An 18847-nucleotide genomic window follows, 5' to 3' on the forward strand; every position below is an offset into this window, starting at 1 on the left:
CAACACAATCCAAAACACAACCAAAACAAATAGCAAATGCATCTAACTAGTTTGTAGAGTCACGTGGTTGTTGTTGTCATTGCGTGCAAGGAATATGGGACCAATTACTAACTCTTGACTACTTTAATACACTATAAGTGAATTTGCCCAAATACTTACGATACCTTCAACTGAAATATATACATAAAGTACTTTTATTTCTAAACGGTAAAACATATATGCATGAAAATACCCTCAAATAAAATGACATTCTGTACTGCCGCCTCATAAAAAAACATTTGATCTCCAATCCAAAATGCTGGAGCGTAGAGCCACATTAAAAGTCGTGCATTACTGTACAAATAAATAGAGGGGAGTGTAGTTGTCCTGGTATGCAACAATGTCATATGGAAAACCCACCATCTTGCAATGCAAAAGAGTTGTTGTTTTCGTCTTATCCTAGAAATCGGTTTTGATTGAATAGAGCCCTTAGTTGGACTGTGAAAATTAGTTGCTTAACAGGAAATAAATGTAACTTACCCACCCTCCGTCTTCAGGTGAGGTCACTCACTGTCCGTTGTGCAATATGTGGGGTAAATTGAGACTCAAGCACGCCAGGCATCTGGGAGAGCTGAGGTATTTAGTTTTGTGGCCGCCAGGCATAAGGGATATCTGAGGTATTTTGCTTTGTGGCCCAATGATGGAACGATAGTGTAGTAATTCATCTGATAGGCATCTGTTAATAACAGACAACAATACGTTAGTTTCACAATGCTAATATGTCAGTTTTATTTTCGACATGCATATTTTGTTTAGAAAGACATTTGGTCCTGTCTTCATGGTATTTAAGTACTGCAGTCCACTGCGTCAACATAAAGCTACCAATACCCTACTCAATATAATAAACATTTTGTCACATGCGCCAAATACAACAGTAGACCTTACCATGAAATGCTTACTTACGAGCCCTTAAGCAACAATGCAGTTTTTAAAAAGTAATTAAATTGTGCTAAATAAAGTAAAGGAAAAATAGTAACACAATAAAATAACAATGACGCTATATACATGGAATCAAAACACTACACCGGATAGCCAAGGCCTTTAATGTTTTACTTTATACTTTTATAACCTTAATAAATAAGCATTTATAAATTATTTATAAGTACCCCAACTATTTCTAAACATGTATAAGCATTCTAGACCTTACCCTTCATAGGTATTTAAAATATTTAGAAATATTATAGAAAAGGTTATTATAAAGTGTTACCAGGATATACATAAATATTACTATACAAAAAGGGAATTGTTTTTCAAATACATTTTAATAAAATGAAAGTTACATAGGAATGAGTTGAGTTACAAAAAGCTACTGAATGATCAAGTGTACCACCCTCCAACAGTGTGTGCTTTCTGGGTTGTTTTTCCGTATGCCTCATTTAAAATGGATCAAATCCAGTTATTAACCACAAACTCAATATTTTTATTTATTTATTTAACCTTTAACAAGGCAAGTCAGTAAAGAACAAATTCTTATTTACAATGACAGCTTACCCCGGCCAAACCCTAACACTGGGCCAATTGTGCGCCGCCCTATGGGACTCCCAATCATGGCCGGTTGTGATACAGCCTTGAATCGAACCAGGGTCTGTAGTGACACCTCTAGCACTGAGATGCAGTGCCTTAGACCGCTGCATCACTCAGGAGCCCTCTCAAGTGACTATAAAGTAGGCCTACTGTAAACATAAGAAAAAGTATCACTCAGGCACAGAGCCACCTGTGCTAACTCAACATTCCAGGGTTAGCATGCTGGTAGGCCATTTTAAGTAAACATGCATTGTTCATTCTTCAACCATCTTAAGGGTTCACGTCACCCATACCTACTCTGTTGACGTTTCTTATGAGAACCAAACATTCTATGACCATGAACTCAAATTGTGTAATCATTTATTTACTACATGGGCAAAAGTATGTGGACACCCTTTCAATTTAGTGGTCAGGTATTTCAGCCACACCTGTCGCTGATAGATGTATAAAATCGAGCACACGGCCATGCAATCTCCATAGAGAAACATTGGCAGTAGAATGGCTTTACTATAGAGCCTTTCCAACAAGTCAGTTCGTCAAATTTCTGCCCTGCTATAGCTGCCCCCGCCAACTGTAACTGATATTGTGAAGTGGAAACATTGAAGAACAACAACGGCTCAGCCATGAAGTGGTAGGCCACAAAAGCTCACAGAACGGGACCGCAGAGTGTTGAAACTTGTAAAAATCATCTGTCCTCAGTTGCAACACTCACTACTGTGTTCTAAACTGCAACTGGAAACAACGTCAGCACAATAACTGTTCGTCGGGAGCTTCATGAAATGGGTTTCCATGGCCGAGCAGCTGCACACAAGCCTAAGATCACACCATGCACAATGCCAAGCGTCAGCAGGAGTGGTGTAAAGCTCACCACCATTAGACTCCAGAAAAAAGGTGGAAACACTTTCTCGGGCCTCCCGAGTGGCGCAGTGGTCTAAAGCACTGCTTTGCAGTGCTAGCTGTGTCGTAGGGGTCCTGGTTCGAGTCCAGGCTCTGTCGCAGCCGGCAGCGACCCAGGTTAGGGGAGGGTTTGGTCGGCAGGGATGTTCCTGTACCACTGCGCGCTAGCGACTCCTGTGGCGTGCCGGGCGCAATGCACACTGACACGGTTGCCAGGTGTACAGTGTTTCCTCCAACACATTGGTGCAGCTGGCTTCTGGGTTAAGCGGACAAGGTGTCAAGAATTAGTGCCCGTTGTGTTTTTAAGGACGCACGGCTCTCGACCTTCACCTCTCGAGTCCAAGCGGCAGTTGCAGCAATGGGACAAGCCTAACTACCAATTTGATACCACAGAATTGGGGAGAAAAAGGGACATTTTTTAAAAACAAAATCACGCTTCTCCATCTGGCAGTCCAACGGACGAATCTGGGTTTGGCAGATGCCAGGATAACGCTACCTGCCCCAATAGATAGTGCCAACTGTTAAGTTTGGTGGAGGAGGAATAATGGTCTGGGACTGTTTTTCATATTTCGGGTTAGGCCCCATAGTTCCAGTGAAGTGAAATCTTAATGCTACAGCATACAATGACATTCTAGACGATTCTGTGCTTCCAACTTTATGGCAACAGATTGGGGAAGGTCCTTTCCTGTTTCAGCATGACAATGCCCCCGTGCACAAAGCGAAGTCCATACAGAAATGGTTTGTAGAGATTGGTGTGGAAGAACTTCACTGGCCTGAACAGAGCCCTGACATCATCCCAAAGGTATTCGATGGGGTTGAATTGGAACACCAACTGCGAGCCAGGCCAAATCGCCCAACATCAGTGCCCGACCTTACTAATGCTCTTGTAGCTGAATGAAAGCAAGTCTCCGCAGCAATGTTACAACATCTAGTGGAAAGCTTCCCAGAGAGTGGAGGCTGTTGTAGCAGCAAAAAGGGGGCAATTCCACATTAATGCCCATGATTTTGGAATGAGATGTTCACATACTTTCGGCCACGAAATAAGATTACTTCAACAACCTACAAATAATATATATATTTTTAAATAACAGCCTAAACCTTTAAGAAAGTTGCATTTATTTAAACTGAAATCAAGTACATCTAGTCCATAAAAATGCACTTCGTATTAACATACACAGTATGTGAAAATGTTTTATAAAACGCGGCATCAGAGGCATACTGTTTTCTGAACACTGGAGATGAAGTAAATATCCTTGTCCGTTTCATGTGTGAGGGCTAGCATGTTGTCATTCACTGGTGACATGGGCTCTCCTTTCTTACAGGGGTTTATCTTCGGATTTTCTCTGCAACACAGAAAAACACAATCAACAAGAAAGAGATGGTTATCATATAATTTCTAAAGCTGTAATCTAGCTTGTAAATTCTGTGATCAACACTGAAAAATATAAAAGCAACAATTTCAAAGATTTTACTGAGTTACTTCCTTATATGAACTACGTCAATTGAAATAATTCATTTGTCCCTAATATATGGATTTCACAACTGGGAATACAGATATCCATCGGTTGTTCAAAGATACCTGAAAAAAACATAAAATAAAAAAAATGTAAGTAGGGGCGTAGATCAGAACATTTGACAGTATCTGGTGACCACTATTTGCCTCATGCATCGCGACATCTTCACATAGTTGATCAGGCTGTTGATCGTGGAATGTAGTCCCACTCGTACACGTCGATCCAAAGAATCCCAAACATGCTCAATGAGTGACAAGTCTGGTGAGTATGCAGGCCATGGAAGAACTGGGACATTTTCAGCTTCCAGGAATTGTGTACGGATCCTTGTGACATGGGGCCCTGCATTATCATGCTGAAACATGAGATGGTGGCTGATGAATGGCACAACGATGGGCTTCAGGATCTCATCATGGTATGTCTGTATATTCAAATTGTCAACGATAAAATGCAATTGTGTTCGCAGCTGTCTCAAGTTGAGGGAGCGTGCAATTGGCATGCTGACTGCAGGAATGTCCACCAGAACGGTTGCCAGAGAATTAAACGTTAATTTCTCTTCCATAAGACGCCTCTGTCGTTTTAGAGAATTTGTCAGTATGTCCAACCGGCCTCAACCGCAGACCACGTGTATGGCTTAATGTGGGTGAGCAGTTTGCTGTTGTCAACGTTGTGAACAGAGTGCCCCACGGTGGCAGTGGGGTTATGGTACGGGCAGGCATAAGCTATGGACAACTAACACCATTGCATTTTATCGATGGCAATTTGAATGCACAGAAAAACCGTGACGAGATCCGGAGGCCCATTAAAAAAAATAAAAACGTTTGTCACATGTGCCGAATACAACAGGTGTAGACCTTACTTACAAGCCCTTAACCAAAAATGCTTTAATAAAAAAAAATATATATATATTTTTAATAGCAGCAGTAAAATAACAACAGCGAGGCTAGGGGGTACTGGTACAGAGTCAATGTGACGGGGCACTGGTTAGTCGAGGTAATATGTACCCGTAGGTAGAGTTATTAAAGTGATTATGCATCGATAATAAACAGAGTAGCAGCAGTGTAAAATTGGGCTCTGGGTAGCCCTTTGATTAGCTGTTCAGGAGTCTTAAGGCTTGAAGGTAGAAATTGTTAAGAAGCCTTTTGAGCCTACACTTGGTGCCTCGCTTGCCGTGCGGTAGCAGAGAGAACAGTCTATGACTAGGGTGGCTGGAGTCTGACAATTTTTAGGGCCTTCCTCTGACGTCGCCTGGTATAGAGGTCCTGGATGGCAGGAAGCTTGGTCCCAGTGATGTACTGGGCCGTACACATTACCCTCTGTTGTGCCTTACCAGAGGCCAAGAAGTTGCCATACCAGGCAGTGCTGCAACCAGTTAGGATGCTCTCAATGGTGCAGCTGTAGAACCTTTTGAAGATCTGAGGACCCATGCCAAATCTTTTCAGTCTCCTGAGGGGGAATAGGCTTTGTCGTGCGCTCTTCACGACTGTCTCAGTAAAATCTTCGATATTGTTGCATGTTGAGTTTATATTTTTGTTCAGTATAGAAATTTGAGAGACAAGTTTGTGACAGGTCCTTCGAATATAAATTGATTTGAGTTTTTTTTTTAAGGGGAAAATATGCAAGTATGGGGACTACTGTTGAAGGTTGGTATTAGGCCTCATCTATAATCTTATACAAAAGCAAAGACAATTGAAAGGTGTAATCCAGCTACAGGGTTGCGGACTATGCAGGTTATGATTACCCTCACTTACTTCTTAAAACCAAAGTTTTTCCAGAGACCACTGATGGTGGCCTGGAGGCCAGGATTGTTCTCATTGTTGGTGGTTAGTTTCTTTCCAGGACCTGCAGGCTTTTTACGGAGGCCACTGGCCCTGGCAGGGGCAGAGGGTCGGATCTTTGTCCCTTTCCCTTGGTCACCGGGTTTCATCCGCGGGAGACCTGCCACCTGGTGAGAGAGATGGGAAGGAAAATTCTTCACTGTGGGGATATATAGCATGTTCATCCCAGAAGGTTTCTAGCTGCCAAATCTCTGTTGAACCAACATGATACAAAATGGTCCCACATAAAGTAAGCTACCTTCGGTCTCATTGTGCTGGATTTCTTTTCATCTGCTGTTGGAGAAGAAGTCAGGCTTTTGACAGAGTCTGAATCCTTACTGGAGTCAATTTTCTTAGAAAACAGAACAGGCAGTAAATTAATAAAGCCACTGCCTCCGCTCATTCAAACCACAAATAAAAAAAGCCATGCATATGCACTCTCAACTAGCTTGCAATGATGCACATGCAAATGTTATGAAGCCTACACATGACTAATTAGCAGAGGAAACGGTGACGTACAGGCCTGGTGGAATCCTCCAGCCGAGTGGGTGGGGACACTTCCACTACATTGCAGGAAGTGTGGTTATGCTGAGAGAAGTAGGCACTGTCCTGAGACGGTGGAGAGTTTGGTGGTGAATCCTTGTCTTCTTTACCCAGAATAGGGGATGGGGCTCCGGGGGTCTTCCGAGTCCTCTGGCCTTCCTGGCTCCAGGAGAAGCTTTCCTTCTTGCGCTGGAACTGCTGCAGTGCCGAGAGGCCGGATGTGGGTGTCGGGGTCCTGGATCTCTCTGAGGAGCTGCATGACCAGCGGAACACCCCTAACCCTTGACTGGCAGACAGAGGGGAGGGGGGTGGGCTATGAGGGTCAACAGAGTCATTTTCCTCTGTCTCAGCATATCCCCCAATACAATAGTCCTCCCTGGGGTTCTCTGTGACCTCATCCTGAGACACCTCCCCTTTGACAAAAGACTCCGGATTCTGGCTGGCCACCTCACTGGAGCTGCTGCCACTACAGAAGAACCTATAGGGGAATATATCAACCATTTAGTCAGTATCACAAAACATTAAAAATAAAACTTGTCAAATGTGGGCCAAACAATGCAATCAAGAAAACAATTGGAAGAACCAGTGGTTTTAGGTAGATCATTTTTAGTAATGTAAAAGACAAAGATTTCCTATATAATTAAATAGCTGTTGCAATGACTAAAAGTGTGCATTATAAGACCATACCTGCTTTGCATTCCCTGCCCGTCTCCACCTCCTTCCTGGTTTCTCCTCTGTAGCAGGGTGGCGAAGCGGTTGTGTGGTCTGGGATGGGTAGCTGCAGCAGTGGCACTGGGCCGGGGGCATGTTGAGATGTGATGGCTCTCTGTGGGTCCAGGGTCCTCCTCCCCTCTGGACCGCTTCTGACCGGAGGGAGAGTACTGCTGCAGCACATCCTGGTCTGAAACACCAGAGTCTTTGGGAGATAAAGGACAATCAGAAGTTTGTGTCGGGACTATAATTAAAATATTCATCAACACCACTTGGAAAGAAAGTTGAGGTTTACATTAATCAAATACATTGATAAATGTTTGTATAACGATGAGAAGATTTTCCTGTTCTATTTGAACATTACATTTTGAAGGTCCACCCAATGTTATATAGGTATAGGCTTTACCATAGAATGACTGATAAAACTTCACAAGATGAACTGGGATGTTATGGCAATAAAAATGTGTTTCCCCCTGAACAAACCCAAATCCTCTCACACCTATTTAAACGGAGCTGGGTTAATCAAATAATCTTCCTTCCTACGGTGACAGAAAGAGCACCTCTCAAACATGACGGTGCAACAACGAGATAGCAGACTAATCTCACCTTCTCTGGGTCTCTTAACCTGTGTGTTCTTGTGAGGAAGCCTCAGCCCCTGCACACTGATAACCCTCTCCTTCCCCCTGGTTGAGGGAGGCCTCTGTGGAGAGCCCACAGGCTGGGAGGCAGAGAGGGTGCCTGGTATGTAACCTCTGCTCCAGATGCTAGGGTTTGTGGAGGCCCGAGTCTCCTGGCTGTCATTCCAGTCACGACTGCGTGGTTTCACTGGCTAAGAAACACAAAGGGAGGAAGGATTTAGATACGTTAGTGTAAATTACGTGCACTTCAGCCAACTCCTCTATGGTTGTCATGCCATACATGTACAGCATACAGATCTGGGGTAAGGTTAAGCACTCTGGCGACAAACACATTTGTAAGTTAAATATTAATACAATTGTACTGATCGACTAAAAATAGCTAAGTACCCCACGTATACAACACTAAGGACACAAGCAAAACAACAACCTAGCAGTACAACTTGTGATGATGATTGAGTAGTGTTTGTATAGAAATGACTATTATGTGAATCATTCCACCTAGTGCAAGTACCTTGACATTTGTAGCGTCTGGGTTGAAGTCATCAATCCTCTCCATGGTGTTTATATCCAGGTTACCTAGGGCCACCTGTAAACCTTTGCAATCTCCTAAATTACTGTATTAAGCATTAAGGACAACATATTGTACTGGTAGTAAATGGGAAACCACCAGTGTCTTATTTTCCATTTCGCTACTAATCAACAGGTATAGAGCAGGAGTCAGGCCTGCCGCTGAGTGAAAGGATACCGGCCAGCATAGCTGAGGGTGGCAGGGTCCATGTGCTCTGGATAGGGGTTGAGAGGCACCACCTTCCTCTTGATGGGGTCAAACACCAGCTGGTAGAGGAAGGTATTATTGGCCTTAACAAAGCCGTCAATGTACTCGTCTGGCACAACCACATTCATCTTCAGGTACTGGCCCATCTTCCTTATCACCTGAAAGTACATAAGTTACAGGGGCCATTTTCATTATAGTTTAATTTCTACCACTGTTCAAGTTCTACTACCAATTCTCATTCAAACTTACCTTAATGATGTCTGGGTTGTTTGCCATCCTCAGCAGTTTACAGGCTTTGCCCAAGCCAATCCCATAGAGTGAGGACAGATAGTCACAGCCAGAGAGAATACACATGTGGCGGAACTTCTCTTCCGTGAAGACGTCACCCAGAGAGCGGCACCGCCCCAGGTGGTTCTGGTCAATCTCTAGACCGTTCCCCTGTTTGTCCATCTTTAGGATCACCTGAGAGAGATGACCAGCAGAACCCATTATGGTCACTACCATAATCCAAGTTTCCATTAAAGTAACTGTCCAGTTAAAATCTCACATTTAAAAGTTCATATTTTGTTAACCCATACCCAAATAATGTTGACTCACTCATCCTATATGCACGCGTATGTTGCCAAATAATAAATTTAAAAAAAATTTTTAAATAAAAAACTAAACCACCTCAAAATTGTATCTCAGACGTTTAAAAAAATGCTTGCCATCTCCTGCGGATGAGATGGCCAACCAGAGATCTACTCGCATGAATGTTATTAATGACCAGTATACACCCACACCATTGTGTTGTGGTACGCCCACACCATTCTAACACAGAAAAGCTGCTTTGTAACATACTAATCAATTTTTTTTAAGGAAACTTATTTCACTAATTTTAATTAATTATTGGTCATATTTCATAGAAATCTGGAAAAAACAGACAGTTAAAGCCAGATGATGATTGTGACAAATGCATTACAGAAATTCCACAGTGAGCAGCATCTTAAAGGACCTAATTCTGTACTTTTTTGCAGCCAAACGCCAATAAATCTGAGTCTTCAGTGATGATAGCCTGTGCAATGCCAGCCTTGTTAAGGAAGGCCAGCTGGGCATCAGCTTCATACGGGGCCACCACACAGTCCACTCCTCTGGTCCTTGCAGCCTAGAGGAGAGAACATTATTTCAGCTGAATAAATAATTTTAAGCCACCAATTTGCAATCATAAACATTTAGCAGTGCATCACAAAACAGATGAGGAGTTTAACTGGTTAAGCCAGATTAAACCACTGCACAAAACCAGCAAATAGACACGCTTCACTCAAGATATGCATCATAGGGTTTCAGTGAAACATACTTATCAGCAGAAAGCATTTTTTAATCTACAGTTTTAGCAGTATTGGAAACATTTACCTTGATGACATCATGGGCCATGGAAGGGGTGACGTTAACACAGCGAGTAAAACAGTCTCTGGCCTCTGAAATCTTTCCCTCACGTAGGAGCTGCTTGCCTTTCTGCAGATTTGCCTGACGACGCCTGGAAGACAGACGTCAGGTCTTACTTTTTTGGGTAAAAATATTTACTCCGTTCTATTCAAGAAACTACTGAGTCAAGTACATGGGAAGATTATATTTCATTAAAAGGAGACACATTACAGCAAATACCATCTAGGCCTAGCATTAACTCACTCATCACTATCTCAGGTTTAAAGAAAATTACAGGTACACACACACTTACTCTCTGCGAGCTTTGTCCACCTCCTGTTTTGAAGGCAGATTGCAGCCATCAAACACCAAGATGGGCTTCACACCAAAAGACAACAGCATGTCCACAAATTTCATGCAGTAGGTCACATACCTATGTGAAAGAAAATGCATAGGGTTAGGCAGTTATATTAAAAGGGTTAGATAGTTAATGCATACTGAGATACCCATAAAACAGCTTACTGGTCAGTTGGCTCCCCTTTGGCAAGTTTCTCTGCACAAGAAAATGCCCCTTTATGAAGCCAGCAATATGTGTCTACGGCCACTGTCTGTCCCTTGTACTTCCTCACACTGATGGGCTCCGAGGCATCTTTGAGGAACTGCAACAGCCCCTGGATCCCCATATTTTAATCCGATGATGCCACTTACATTCAGGACAGTTGCTTGCTATATTCATGGACAGGGAGAGACACCATTTGACAAAACATTATAATAAAACTAGACTTTGGAGAAAATAATACGTTACCTAGCTAACGTTAACTTGTTAGGGAGCATTCATGTAACTTTGCCAAGTGTTAACGACTAAACTAGGTAGTTAATCGTAATCTGCATATACCTGCTCATTTACCTGGACATAGCAGAGGAGATGATTATGAATTCTAACTAGATACTTCCACTGGCGTAGAAACCGACCGTAACTAACGTTAATTAATTCGAACGTTCGTGGATCTTCAAAAACCTACGCCACTCACCAGTGACTGTCAGTGATGACAAACACATGTAGCAAGTTGGCTAAAGTTAGCTAACCACCTAGCACGGCCACTAACGTTAGTTAGCTAACCAACTACCTAAACAATATACCTATAAACACATTGTTGGTGCTGTAAAAAAAACAAAAGTAAGTTGTAGCTAGCTAACGTTAGTTAGCGGTTCGAATAATTGGAATGAAGTGGGCTAGCGAACGTTTGTAGCAAACTCTGGCTAGCGCATAGCTATATGAATACATTTGAAAACGTTATTTTGAAATAAATACATGCATACAAGAATATAACACACCATTTGCAAGCTACCGAGATATTTACCCGCGAATTGAAAGAGTTAACAATGACAGTTAGTAAGCACTGAACAGTAACCGGGCACCTTGTAAACTAACATGAGTTCGCTTTTAGCGGCAAAAGTAGGAGTTCACAACGAGCTGATACTATTGGTCAGTCTATTCTGACCAACCATGGGTGGGGGAGGGTCTTTGGTCGACAAAAGAAGAAGGGAGTGGTTCTCTTTTTTGGTGTCATGCTGCGTATTGATGGCGGGAGTCCAGCGTCACCTTTCCCCCCCACTAGATGGCGAGCTTGTCTGCTGCCGTGTTAGGATTTTTTGACGTGTCGTCTTTCCCAGCCTCCCTTGCACTTCCTGCTTCGGTAGCTGCCTGTGTGTCTGAGCAAACGATACCTCAACAACAAGATGGAATAGTTGGGAAAATATTGTGAAATCCAGTCAATGACAACGTTGTGTTTACTTGTGGCAATCTATTCAATTAAACCCTTTATTTAAATGTCAGTTATTAGGACTTGAAGGTTGTTGGCAAAACATCAACAATGCATCTCTCTCCCACCAACGGAGATTTTACTTTCGTCTCATCAACTGAAGCCGAGGGTAATGTTAGCAGGCCGTGAATACTGTCATGTGTTTCATTGTATTTTTAGTTACTTACAGTATTTGTCAACACGTCATTCTGCTAGCTTGACATTAATGCATTGGGTAACTAGCTTGAGTAAAGGGTTGTCATTTTTGTCAAGTTACCGTGGTTCGGAGAGATTTGACAACTTTCTGCTGCTACTGTACGGCTAGGCTAACGTTAGCAAGCTAGGTAACGTTAGCTATATCACTGAAGGAAATCCACCTAACAAATATTATTCTATTGAAAATACGTTTAATACAAAACTCTACAATCTATTTGGACTAGTTTAATGTGTTTCCCATTGAGTAAATAGTTTTAAGGTCCAATGCAGCCGTTTATCTTAATATCAAATAATTTCTGGGTAACAAGTACCTTACTGTGATTTTCAATTAAAATGGTCAAAAAGAGACGAATAACTTCCTAGTAAAGACTAATTGCTAGGGCTGTCTGCGAGTGGTCTGAGTATGGAGGTGAAAACCAAGGGGCCAGGCACAGTTGACTGCTCCTAGAGTTTTGCTTCGGTACTGCAGTTTAAAGCTGCAATATGTAACTTTCTAGGGCACCCGACCAAATTCACATAGAAATGTACATTATAGATCTCTTCTCATTGAAAGCAAGTCAAAGAAGTGGTGTCTGTTCTATGTGCATTATGTCTATGCGTCCGTTCTATAGTTTATTTTTTGCATCTTTTACTTTAGGTTTTGTACACCAACTGAAAATACAATATTTTTGGTTATTGAAAATATATTTCACAGCAGTTTAGATAGTGTGACAAAACAAGCAGTGTAGATAATCATTGTACTAACTGAAATTAGGCGAACTATTAGAATTTTAGCAACCAGGAAATGGAGGTGTGGTTTTCGCATATTGCCCAGGAAGACAATTTCCATAGAGGTCATATTAAAATTCCTAATAAGATACTTTAGTCATCACCGTTGTGCATAAAACACCCATTGACTTATTCAAATAATTGTCACTGAGGCTGATTTAAAAAATAATAAAATAAAAAAACTCAGCATCTGAGGATAACATTTTTAATGTATATTCATCCAATGTCTGCCATGTTTTGGATAATGTGATGTCGCTGCTCACACTGTTCCCTGTGTGAACGGAACCCAAACCGGCTGCGCGAGTGCGCTATCGTGCATAAATTAATTTTGTCCCCCCACACCAAATGAGATCATGACACGCAGGTTAAAATATCAAAACAAACTCTGAACCAATGACATTCATTTGGGGACAGGTCGAAAAGCATTAAACATGTATGGTCAGTTAGTTTGCACTTGCTAGCTAATTTTTCCTATTTAGCTAGCTTACTGTTGCTAGCTAATTTGTTTTGGGATATAAACATTGAGCTGTTATTTTACCTGAAATGCACAAGGTCCTCTACTCCGACAATTAATTCACACACAAAACAGTCAACCGAATCGTTTCTAGTCATCTCTCCTCCTTCCAGACTTTTTCATATTTGAATTTATATGGTGTTTGGCATCTACACTTTCATAGTATTACCAGGACAACCGGCAAAACAGTTCATCTTTCAATCACCCACGTGGGTATAACCAATGTTTCTATAAACCAATGAGGAGATGGGAGAGGCGGGAGAGGCAGGACTTGCAGCGTGATCTGCATCAGAAATAGGAATGACTTCTATTTTAGCCCTTGGCAACGTGATCAGCCTATAAGTGCAAGCGCATGTGATGTTGGCCTATATAAAACGGATCCAACCCAGCTATAGATGGCCCATGAATCGCCATATACGAACACGAGTAGATTACCTTGAAAACAACGGGAGGACATCATGGACGCAGTCTCCAGTTCTTAGTATACCTCAGTGGGGAAAACTGAAAACAAACCCCCTAAGGTTGATGTCTGTGCCCGCGCTGAAATGTAATTAGCATAATAATAAAAAAAATCCACATAATCTGTCCGTTTAAACTACAGAGATGTTTTTTTTCATCAGATGCGTCTCAATCCACCGCATCCTCTTATGTCGCACTAACGCATCTGCTGGTAAAAGGTGTCAGAGCTAGAGTGGTTGTTTGTCATACCATGAGAAATCCCGAAAATGTGTCTATTCACAAAATCGGCTGTAGCGTCCGAACGGTTTGGCCTACAAACTATTATGACCCCTCTATGGAAAGACGAGACTCTCACGAACACAATGTTCTCCGTTTTGCTCTACGACCTCCGCAAGATTCTTCTGAGCCGATTTCTGTCTGTAGCGTCCAAACTGTTTGGGCTACACAAAGGTACAAAGGTGAGACTCTCACGAACATGTACATGTCGGTTGTTTTGCAAGACTCGTCTGAAGGTCCCTGGTACCAGTTGAAAAAACGAATGGAAGTATATATGGACTGTTTAATGCCAAAAATGTGGGGTGAAATACATGTAAAAAATATATTTCCTGATCATTCTTCTATCTCAGTAATAGGACAGACACTTCAGAGCAAACTTCCTTTATATATTTTTGGTGGACTATCTGTTATTCAATGCGTTTGTATGGGCTAATAACAGTAAGACCAAAACACATTTTTCATAAAATATATTTTTAGACATATTTTGGGATACTTCAAGGCATCTTAAAATTCTAAATCAAATAGCTAAATGATCCTTGGTATGACCTTCTCAAAAAAATGATCAAATAGCTTAGTAGAACACTCCCCACTCCCCGGCTTAGACAGGGCTTAGACTCTGATGGGTTTTAAATGCAGAGGTTTGGAACTCTGTTCTTATTGGTCTATTAACTAATTTACTGCCTTGTGAGGTCATCAGCCAGGCCTAAATTCTGTCCCACAAAAACAGGCTCATCCACAAAAAGGGCATTATCATCGTTTTCACAATTTCACGGTATTATTCCAACCTCATAGTGTGGAAATATATATTTAAAAAACAGGGATATCACATTTTTGACTGCACTGGGCCTTTAATGTAATTTAGACAGTGTGACAACCACTGGGGGACATGTCTTGCCGTTCTGCATTCCACGTACCTTTTGATTAGCTGAGGTGATTTGGTCAAGTGTGAAACACTATCTAGATTAGGAACAATTGATCCTTGATTGTAATACGGTTTTGGAAACCTTGCAGAACCAGTCCTAGCCTTTTGGGGGCACTAAGCGAGATTTGGTTGGGGGGCCCCCCACCTTGCGGAAAAACATTTAAATGCCCCCCATCTTGAGGCGGAGAGAACATTTTTAAAGTTAATTTCTTGCAATACTAGACATTTTGCCTCGGGGCAGAGAGAACATTTAGATATTGTATAACAACTTTCATGCAATTCTACTCATTTAGCTATGGGGCAGAGAGACAAAATGTGCAATAATCGTATACATTAAATTCCCTACAGATCTAAGCGGTACTATTGATGCCCCAGATGTTAAATTGAACATGGGCAGTGACAATGCAAAAGACCCATATGCAACCACGTTCCTGAGGAAACGAGGCTATGGCTGGCTCCTGGAAGTAGAAGAGGATGACCCCGAAGACAACAAACCTCTTCTGTGAGTACCTTCTTCAAGAAACCCATTCTTTATCCATGTACATTGATATTAAAATGACACTTGATTTGGCCATCACTACAAATTAAATGTGCTGATATCTCACGATGCTCCTGTACAATCTCATACGCTTATATGATTAGGGAGGAGCTGGACATCGACCTGAAAGACATCTACTACAAGATCCGCTGTGTGCTCATGCCAATGCCCTCCTTGGGCTTCAACCGGCAGGTTGTGAGGGACAACCCTGACTTCTGGGGCCCGCTGGCTATAGTACTCCTTTTCTCCATGATCTCCATCTACGGACAGTTCAGGGTGAGGCGGCAGTTCAAGCTGTGAATTCTTTTGATCTCAGAATATACCTTACATCTTGCCCTTGGCCCCCCAGAGAGGGCTGTTGGTTCAACTAAGTTAGATTACTCTGAAAAAGTAAATGGTGAACTTCGATTGTAGGGTTGAGATTTGAAACAACATTAGATGCACATGCTGCTCACGCAAACAGGGCTTGATTCACTGGTTCTCTTCACTTACTGAATTGAATGAAATGGGAGGCAGCCTACATTGATATATTTAACGATATAAGAATATTCAGAAAAGGACTAAAATATTTTGTCTTCTGGAGACTTTGGTACAATGTCACAATTTTCAGCGTGTGTATTATTTTTGTTGTTGTGTTTTAATTATTTGTCGTTTTATTTTATTTTCATAAGGTCGTGTCTTGGATAATTACCATTTGGATATTCGGCTCTTTAACAATCTTTTTGCTGGCTCGTGTTCTTGGTGGTGAGGTAAGATCCACCAAAGTTTACATTTAGCTGAAATAAGTCATATTCCTAGTCTTGATGAGGAATACATTTCTCTTACTTGATACTGTACATGCATCTTTGGATGTGCATTTGCTTCCTATTACAACATGAATGATGTGGCGTGCTGTGAAACACTGACTTGCATTGTTCTGTTTCGGATAGGTGTCTTATGGACAAGTTCTTGGAGTGATTGGATATTCTCTACTCCCGCTCATCGTTATAGCCCCATTGCTTTTGGTCATTGGGGGTTTTGATGTTGTTTCTACACTAATAAAGGTGAGCATAGGAGCAAAGATAATCAACCTTTATTCTATCTGATTTTTCTCACAAATGAATCTCTGTAATTCAGCATTGCACGTTTGATTTAACAGCTATTTTTACATCTGTATTTGATTAGATTTTTTTAGATGATACAAATCGACTTAAATTAGATATGTGTTCATCAGTTGTTAATAACTGTCATTTTTCAGCTTTCTGGAGTATTTTGGGCTGCTTACAGTGCTGCTTCACTGCTCGTTGGGGATGAATTCAAAACCAAGAAGCCTCTGCTCATATACCCTATTTTCCTTTTGTACATCTACTTCCTGTCACTATATACTGGTGTCTGATTGGACAAATGGCAACAGTGGAACTTTGGTTGGAGAATGACACAAAGCACCGTGAAAAGACACAAGGATTAATTACACAATGAAAATAACGAGCATGGATTTTTGAAAGGTCATTTTCTCCCTCTTTAACCCCGTTTACAATCCTAGACTGTGGGGATATAAGGGTGTATGTTACATCAGTGTATTTTAATGTACCCCTTACCTCTGTGCTCAGTAAAAAGCGGTAGCTTATGGTCTAAGTTCGGTGTTCAGATTGAATTGTAGTTAGATCGCAGGTTCACGTTGGCATCATATAAAAGGACTGTAATTATTTAATCAAGGTGTCAAATCTGGTTTTGGTAATCATGGGAGGGTCACAAACATACCAGTCATTGATTTTTGTTAATGCTTTTATTCCATAGAGGAAGGTGGTGCCAAATACAGTGCAAATTTGAACCAAGGGGTTAAGAAAGAAGTCTGCCCCTAAGGTTCCCCATTATTATGTGAGGGAGTGGGCTAAGCATACTGTTATGCATTATTTAGTGGTCATTTCAGCCTGGGTAGACAAGTAGATGGGCAGTTTGAGTGAAATAAAACAAAGTCTACCGAAGTTTGGTGCCTTTCATTAGTTGTTTTATACAGTTGTTTAAAAATCTTTTATTGAACGGATGTATATTTTCAGACAACTTGCTTGTATCTATTGTATGTATTCAGAACATGTTATACAATTGTGAAAAATTACTAGACCTGGAACAATTGAGAGTTATAAAACATTAATTCACATTAATGGGGCATAAAATATATCAACATAATTGTCTGTATAACTGTTGTACTGTACTAGATATTTTAAACAACATTCACATACAGTATGTAATGTGTTATATCATTAATCTGCATGCAAAAACTTAATTTCACACCCAAGCTTTATGTAGGAAATGTTGAATGTACTATAGCAATTAAAGACTATTGTCAGGGGGGTTAATTTAGTAATATGGAATTTACAGTGAATATATTATGAATTATTCGCTGAAAAAACGAATTGAAACGATTTTTGAGATTGTGTTATGTTCTTACACATTGTATATAATTTGCTTTTATAACAATATAGCAAATGCTCAGTTGTTGAAATTTGCCAATTTGCCCTCAAATTTGACCTAAGTCTTTGTCACAAGTACATCTGAAATTGGATATTTGATAAGTAAATTAAAGTATGCATATCGTTTCTAGGGGTAGAGGATGAACGGGAATGTGCATTGGTTTTACGCTAATGCAGTCTAAGCCAATTTCCTTATTGGGGTGGCTTACTTCAAGGGCTTTATAAATGATAAAAGGTGTCTTGGTGGGGTGGGCCTAAACTCACCAGACCGACTGTTGGTCTGTACAGTGGGGGATGTTTGCTTGCTGTCGGTGCATTGTGTAAAGCCTGTTGCATGCTTCCCAGTCTAAACAGTTTGCGCACATATACAATGACAGAATTTTGTGACTTTGGTGTTAGGCAGGTTTTTTCCGTCTGTTCACGCACACTACATTTTTTCTCGAGACGAAGTTCAGTAACCGAAGTTTATGCCCCTTTGTCGGTGATTGACCAACAGTACTACTACTAGCAGGAGTGGGAACTATGGACGGGATTCTTCAATAAAGTGTTTGTCATTCAACGAGACGAGTAGTTTTAATTTTTTTAAATTCACTTGAGAAATAATATCTTAGATGTAAAATTGCACTACTAAACTTCGGCAAAAACGTCAATGTATTACAGATTTCTTGATTTATCTTGGATTAAATAAGACTATTTTAAAGAAGTGTATACTGGCTGTGTTGTGGCTACGGCGTTTCAAGGGAGACAAATTGTAATATTGCCCTTTTTCAAGCGAAGGTCTTAAGGGAGTATGCGTTTTGGTGTTAGTACACAACAACAAAAAACCTAGATGGACAAAAACAATAAACTTAACATTTACATACTTGGTGAGATCCACATGTTCCCACCGTATCCACACCCAATGTTGTTTCCAATACTTGTAAGACTACCCTATATGACTTCAAATGTTGTTGTTTCAGTCTGTAGACAGTTAAAAATATATATATTTAAATAAAGCATTTGATTCTTCCATTCTCTTAATGTTGGAGTATCATTTTACTAAC

The 18847-nt window shown here is 41.0% G+C and overlaps 2 protein-coding genes across 5 annotated transcripts; one reads left to right on the top strand and one right to left on the bottom strand.

Moving 5' to 3' along the window:
* Nucleotides 1–1282: 1282 nt before the first annotated feature.
* exo1 (exonuclease 1) lies at nucleotides 1283–11330 on the bottom strand. Of its 4 annotated transcripts, none has more exons than XM_023969998.2 (14): nucleotides 11221–11330; nucleotides 10382–10585; nucleotides 10173–10292; nucleotides 9848–9971; nucleotides 9462–9599; nucleotides 8705–8917; nucleotides 8426–8613; nucleotides 8192–8294; nucleotides 7649–7871; nucleotides 7019–7247; nucleotides 6308–6809; nucleotides 6048–6140; nucleotides 5723–5916; nucleotides 1283–3803 (listed from the first exon to the last, which is right to left on the bottom strand). In XM_023969998.2, exons 2-14 carry the CDS (start codon nucleotides 10540–10542, stop codon nucleotides 3668–3670), a joined length of 2424 nt encoding a protein of 807 aa, XP_023825766.1. In that variant the 5' UTR covers nucleotides 10543–10585; nucleotides 11221–11330; the 3' UTR covers nucleotides 1283–3667. The 4 variants fall into 4 exon arrangements, with proteins under 4 accessions (XP_023825766.1, XP_023825768.1, XP_070291008.1 ...); XM_023970000.2 differs by having other exon boundaries at nucleotides 11195–11325; XM_070434907.1 differs by having other exon boundaries at nucleotides 10767–11325.
* Nucleotides 11331–11543: 213 nt separating this feature from the next.
* On the top strand, nucleotides 11544–18363 carry yipf4 (Yip1 domain family, member 4). Its single transcript, XM_023970002.2, has 6 exons — nucleotides 11544–11791; nucleotides 15165–15318; nucleotides 15459–15630; nucleotides 16026–16103; nucleotides 16284–16397; nucleotides 16592–18363. The coding sequence occupies exons 1-6, from the start codon at nucleotides 11734–11736 to the stop codon at nucleotides 16727–16729; spliced, it is 714 nt and encodes a 237-aa protein (XP_023825770.1). The 5' UTR covers nucleotides 11544–11733; the 3' UTR covers nucleotides 16730–18363.
* Nucleotides 18364–18847: the final 484 nt, after the last annotated feature.

This window comes from Salvelinus sp. IW2-2015, linkage group LG25 (assembly GCF_002910315.2).
Source record: "Salvelinus sp. IW2-2015 linkage group LG25, ASM291031v2, whole genome shotgun sequence".
NCBI lineage: Eukaryota > Metazoa > Chordata > Actinopteri > Salmoniformes > Salmonidae > Salvelinus > Salvelinus sp. IW2-2015.

Excerpts from the sequence above, each read along its gene's own strand:
- yipf4 (XM_023970002.2), top strand. The coding sequence starts at position 11,734 with ATGCATCTCTCTCCCACCAACGGAGATTTTACTTTCGTCTCATCAACT. Across the intron at positions 11,792-15,164 it reads CTCATCAACTGAAGCCGAGG|ATCTAAGCGGTACTATTGAT; the intron begins GTAATGTTAGCA and ends AATTCCCTACAG. Across the intron at positions 15,631-16,025 it reads CCATCTACGGACAGTTCAGG|GTCGTGTCTTGGATAATTAC; the intron begins GTGAGGCGGCAG and ends TATTTTCATAAG.
- exo1 (XM_023969998.2), bottom strand. The coding sequence starts at position 10,542 with ATGGGGATCCAGGGGCTGTTGCAGTTCCTCAAAGATGCCTCGGAGCCC. Across the intron at positions 9,972-10,172 it reads GTGGACAAAGCTCGCAGAGA|GCGTCGTCAGGCAAATCTGC; the intron begins GTAAGTGTGTGT and ends TCTGTCTTCCAG. Across the intron at positions 7,248-7,648 it reads GGTTAAGAGACCCAGAGAAG|ACTCTGGTGTTTCAGACCAG; the intron begins GTGAGATTAGTC and ends TATCTCCCAAAG.